The 6,015-nt window shown below is 33.4% G+C and overlaps 1 protein-coding gene across 3 annotated transcripts; it reads right to left on the bottom strand.

The window, feature by feature from the left end:
• Nucleotides 1-226: 226 nt before the first annotated feature.
• On the bottom strand, nucleotides 227-4,913 carry LOC100260974 (uncharacterized). 3 transcript variants are annotated; one of them, XM_002277717.5, is made up of 8 exons: nucleotides 4,601-4,912; nucleotides 4,065-4,189; nucleotides 3,034-3,071; nucleotides 1,954-2,064; nucleotides 1,780-1,859; nucleotides 1,333-1,369; nucleotides 844-885; nucleotides 227-727 (listed from the first exon to the last, which is right to left on the bottom strand). In XM_002277717.5, exons 1-8 carry the CDS (start codon nucleotides 4,868-4,870, stop codon nucleotides 642-644), a joined length of 789 nt encoding a protein of 262 aa, XP_002277753.1. In that variant the 5' UTR covers nucleotides 4,871-4,912; the 3' UTR covers nucleotides 227-641. The 3 variants fall into 3 exon arrangements, with proteins under 3 accessions (XP_002277753.1, XP_019071834.1, XP_019071851.1); XM_019216289.2 differs by lacking the exon at nucleotides 844-885 and having other exon boundaries at nucleotides 4,601-4,913; XM_019216306.2 differs by lacking the exon at nucleotides 1,333-1,369 and having other exon boundaries at nucleotides 4,601-4,913.
• Nucleotides 4,914-6,015: the final 1,102 nt, after the last annotated feature.

Here is a 6,015-nt window from a genome sequence, read left to right as displayed (position 1 = left end):
GAACCAATAGCTAAGAAATCATCAATAGTTTGATGTCCCTCTTCCATGTGCCCATCATCCCGCAACCTCTTTTATCACCGGGTTATGCAGTTAGAAAGGGCTTCTCATGGAACTCATGAGACAACAAACTTAAAAGCTTAGCTGCACAGCAACTGTTACTATAACCACCAGTGTTACTTGGATCATTGTGTAAAATATGAATATAGAAAGGCAATGAAGTTGGAAGTAGAATGAAAATTCCCACTGCTATCAATTAAGTACAAATCAGTCATTAAAGTCACACCATCTTTGATGAGTACAAATCAGTCATTAAAGTCACACCATCTTTGATGAATGTAAGGACAAGAGGGAAGACAAAAAGGAAAAGAGAACATCATCTGTACCATGATACTACAACAGGATATAATACTCCCGTGCGCTCAAATTTCAAAGTGCTGACAGTTTCAGTAATTTGGTTGCTGATGATAGAACCATGTTTCAATTGCTTTGGAGTGCAAGTCCAATAATTTATCCTCCCATATTCCAGGACAAAAAGAGGTGAATAAGGAGGACATTATCTCGTTAGAGGAGATTGCTACATGATCTAGTTTCAAAAAGACATCTTGGCTTTGCTGAATGAAAACTGTGATTGAGCCAGAGGATCAGTTCGGCCTGTTTCCCAACCATGAATTTCTCCTTGAAGTGATCTCAGCTGCCCAACTTTTTCCTATTTCAGTCTGAAATTTTCCTGCAAATCCAAAAGAAGAATTCCAAATGAACAATTTGATGGTTACTGAGGTAGATTGGCATAATTCATCAATTTGCATATAAGCCCTGCTTCTATTTGAGAAATTATCAATTTACCTGCAGTTGAATGGAAAAACTCATCCAGGACCTTACCATGTTCTGTCATAAGTGATATCAAATGAGAACAATCAGATAGCTCAGAGGTGTGATAAATAAGCAGACAATTTTGTAAATGTACAGAGGAATAGAACTGAAAAGACGATATCAGGAATATAGAATTAACCCCTACAGTTACAGTCAAACAATTTCTTGAGCAATAAACTTGTCACCAACTGTTCTCTATTCAGGAGGCAGAATATTTTGATAAAAGTGCAAAAAAACAAAACAAAACAAAATACTTCAATGACCCAAGGGATGGGCTTGAGGAAGAAAGTCATTACAACTGTATGTATTCATATAAAACAGAATTGCCATAAATATGTACCAGAAATTAGGAACAAAGTCTTAAGAAAGAAGTAATATGACTATAATCCAGAATTTTAAAAAATTGAATGATACCAGGTGACTGTCCAAAGCTCATACATAATTTCATGACCAACAACTTACCCATTTCATATTCCAGTGCTTGCAAAATCAGCTCAACCTGGATGAACATGAAAACTGGTCACAGACATGTATAACCTTCTGTTACAATTTGTGCATGTTTATGTTGTGTCCACATATGTTAACCATCTTTCTGTATTTATCTTCTGTTACTTTATGACATCATTGGAAGAAAAATTCCATAATTAACCATTTTCTAAAAATACTTTCAAATGCATATAATCAAATCTTAACAGAAGCATTCTCTAAGTTGAGTAAATTAAATCCTGAGTCCGAAAGCATGGTATCTCTTGTCAAAGGTGAGAAAATAATGTCAGGCAGTACAACAGAGGAATCTTTTTTTCAATCCAACACCTTCTTGTCATTTCTAAGATTTAAAAGTTCATATGATTGCTAATTGGTTAATATCATAAAATTTAAAACCTTATACAAATGCTAGATGATGCATACTTTGTCAAAATCTTTTACAAGATTAGCCTCTAAGGAAGAGTTATTTTCATACTCCTCCCATAGTTCTTTGATCTCGTCAGCTGCAAGATAATAAAATATCCAATTACTTAGTTTACTGCCAAAAAAATAACAATTTTAATTCTGTCTTCCACAGTAGCAAGCAAAAGTGAGTACCTCTAATCCCTCCACCAAGAACTTCACACATTTCCTTTAAAGCTGCCCGCTCTAGTCTGCTCTTTTCTTTTTTAGGAATGCCATCAGATGGTGTTATATCTCCAACAATAGCTATCAAAATCCAAAACGTATCTCAAACTTCAAACCACCCCCAAAAAATGTAAGTGCGCTAACTAATGAAATTGTAAAATGAAACACACCAACAGATAGCACTGAGTATTATGTGAAGCCATTACTTTATACTCCTATTGAACAATTATTATTATTTTTTCAAACATTATCTAGATGCTGTATATCCTTCATCAACACAAGAATACATACAGAAACATATTGATATTGTGAACAAAGAACTAGAGCATTTTCCTTGTATAGCAACTCAAGTACAACACATCGATTTTTGAGCATTAAAAAAATAATTGAATAGAATGCATGACTTGCATCTAGACATGCCTGAGTGAGGATGCCAAAATCATCCAAGATGTAACAGTAGATAAGGCCTATGAAATCTGGTAGAGACCTTTAAGAAAGGAATACCATAGACCCACACCCCTTTTCCTTTTGAATGGTAATTCTAATCAAGCTTGCTTTTAAAGTCTCTTGAACATCTTTCTTTGAAGAATCTCAATTAGATTAGTTGTTGTTAGATCCATTCACTTGATAAAATGTGCAAGAAAGTAAAACAAAATATACCACTAGTCTGCATAATAGAAAATAGGGTAAAAATCTTCCAATTTAAAGGATCTGGTACTATTTTGAACTCTTTTGATGAGTGCCATATAAGCACCCATCCAGAACAAACCCAGGATAGAGCTAATCCTTAAGCAGATATAAAAAAAAACGGAGGGCATAGTTCACACTTTTCAAGGCAGCTTACAATTTGATATACAAACATCTTCACCCTAAAAATATTCCCATACAGACCATCATAGTACATCTGAGGCTGAAAAATCAAATAAACATTGGAACTTCCAATTTTCATGCAAAAAAACAATTCAAGTTTTTTTCTTTTATTGACTCTATTATATGATTTAACATTTTGACCAAAAGATGTTGAGTGTCTTAAAAGAATTAAAGATGTACCTTCTGCAATATCATGCACAATTGCTATCTTAATACACCTGTTTAAATAAAGACACAAAACATTTCAATAAGAATCTAGGTGAAGGTAGTGAATGAAAAAAGAATATTGACTATATACAAATAACTATCTAACAAAGACTCAGAACTGATCGATGGCATGTTTATGTTTGTCTACTAAAGTTGTGGCTGCATACAAATTGTTATATAATCAATGGTAGTTTTGAGATATTTAGCATATGCATTAGTTTCAGTTTCCTCCCCACACCACCACCCCTCCAGTTTCATACATGAAGTAAAAATCATTTCTTAAATAATCTTGTTTTCTACCATTTTCAATCATTTTCTCAACCAAACATGGAGAGTGAGGCCAAATTCTCCATGATTGGCGGCCAAACCTCTTCATATTTGGAAGAGGAGTACTCTGAAGTGAAATCAAGTGTGAATGCATTTCTTTATGGTAAATTTCAGTTCCTATCTCAGATTCATGAATATCATCTACCGTGTAGAATTCTTGGAGGCCAGATACACTGTGAACAAATAGATCACAGTGAATCTAGCTTATGGATTTGCTTCTGTTTGCTCCCCACACCACCACCCCTCCTATTTCATAAATGAAGTGAAAAGACAACTAGAACTTCATGAAGTAAAAAAATGTATTCTGAACTCTCTATGCAAGCTTGGGCCTTCTAGCTTTTATTATTTTCCTTCTTCTATCCTGGTCCGATTAAACGCGCTTTGAGCATTAAATCAAAATATTTTGGTTTAGATATTATTTGGAATCTTGAGCACAATTTGTTCAACTCATCAACAAGGATTCATAATAAATAAAATGCAGAAATCTCAGAATATGGTTGGGAGAATGCCACAGAGAGATATTTCAGAGAGAAGGAAAGTAACTAAATAAAAAGATAAAGATCATTATCATAATCATCTAGTTAATACTTAAACAAGCAGAAATATCACCGAGAATAACCTGAAAATATGTTTAAAAACAAAAAGCACAAGCAGTGATACGTTCAAACAAGTCCAACCTTTCCCTGTTCACACCATGAAGGTCACCAGCAATCAACGCCATCAATGCCATGCGGTACATGTGATCAGCAATAGACTCCGGACCTTTTATCCCATTATTGATCCATCCCTTCCTTTTTGTGGTCTAAAAGATGTAAAAAAGTGAGATAACAATCACATGCTTGTAAATAAGGATTCTTCGCAAATACGGATAGAATCAGGAGCTCCCGCCCAACAAGACACTTCTATTGAGATTATAGTTAGGTCATTAGTTCAATACTTGATTCAGCTTAATACTGTTTGGTTCACATAGTATTACCGGCTCTGACGAAAATGCTTCAATCCAAACAACTTTATAATTTCACAATAGTGTGAAATTTGTACTGAACATATGAAACACATTTCAAGATCAAATGCAATCAAGCCAATTCCTAAATCCTAGTTTCGTTGATAACGAACTGCATTAAAATAAAATAAACTAAATCAATTATCTTGAATCTCCTCATTTTCTTTTCCTCGGTTTTCACGGCAATCAAATAGGAGGAAACATCCATACCTTGAGCGAATGACACAATGTGAGGAAATCAATAACCGAAGACGAAGAGGAACCAGAAGATCCGATCGAAGCTTCTGGACGATCCAAATTCGCGGATTTCCTAGGTCCGAACCCGGACGCATTAGAAAGGAATGGATCTCCAGAACCGGAGCTGAGCTTTTGAGATCGGACGGAGAGGAGTCTGGGAGGAGCCGGAGCTTCTTGGAAGGTCCGATGGAGGAAATCGAGGGAAGACTTAGTAGGTAAAGACCAGTTCAGGTGAACCGCCATGACTATTGGCCTTCTTGTTTTTTCAAGAAGAGAAAAAGGCAAGTCTCAACCCCCTTTTATAACCACCAATTCTTTCTTTTCTTTTTCTTTTATTTTTTATTTTTTATTTTCTATCAATTTTGTGTTTCTTTCCTTTTACTTATAAATAAAAATTGAATAGTGAGATAGTAATAGTAAATTTTGTCTGTAACTATGGAATTAATTATAAAATCTGTGCTACATATTTAGATGAGTGGGAGAATAGATGGATAATTTATATGTTAATTCATTAGGAAATAATATCTTCCTTAGAAATATAAACGTAAAAGTATAAAATTGTGAATTTTTTTCCTAATTAAGGTAATTTTTAACTATTTTAATCACATGTTTTTGAGTTTTTTTATTTATTAAATAATAATTACCAATTAAAAAATTAAATAAATATCGAAGGCTTTATTCAATCACATAGTTGGGCTTGGGCTGTGCAACCTTGGGACCCATAATTTTGGTCCAATTGGGCTTGAACCTTCCACCAACACTACAAAATCTTGAATTGGGGTCGATCCTATTTAAGTAATATGATTTTGGGTTGGCCCTAAAAGGGTGATTGTGGGCCTTAACATGTGTCGGGGAAAATGATCATGATTTCCCATTATTTCCATTGGTCGCTGTGTTAATAATTGACTGGGTGAGTGGAAAACAAGAATTAGGTGGTGTTTGTTTTTTTGGCTTTTTGCTGAAAATTATTTAGTTTTAGAATTTAGGTTGTTTGTTTTTTTACTTTTTCATGACTTATTATAAACTTTTTACTAAATAGAAAAAGCCAAAATATGTGGCTTTTTCTAAATAGAAAAAATAATACAATGGTTTTTTTTTACTTTTTAATACTTAATAGAAATAAAATACTACAAAAACAAACAACCTAATATTTAATACTATTAAGTATTAATGTTCTATTTAGAATTAAGTAAAAAAACAAACACCGCCTTAGAAAATCCTATTTAGTTGATTTTATTTCATGGTTTAGAGCCTTGAAAACTTAAGGCCTGGTATAAAATTGTTTTTGAAAATAGTCTTTTTGGTCTTTGGAATGAAAAATAATTTTTTAATTTTTAAAAAATGTTTGATAAACTTTTGGCAAAAAACAATTTTTATGTATTTTAAAT

The sequence above is a fragment of the Vitis vinifera genome, chromosome 1, assembly GCF_030704535.1.
Source record: "Vitis vinifera cultivar Pinot Noir 40024 chromosome 1, ASM3070453v1".
Taxonomy (NCBI): domain Eukaryota; kingdom Viridiplantae; phylum Streptophyta; class Magnoliopsida; order Vitales; family Vitaceae; genus Vitis; species Vitis vinifera.
Note: the sequence above shows the minus strand (reverse complement) of the source record. Positions and strands in the feature narration are given on the sequence as shown.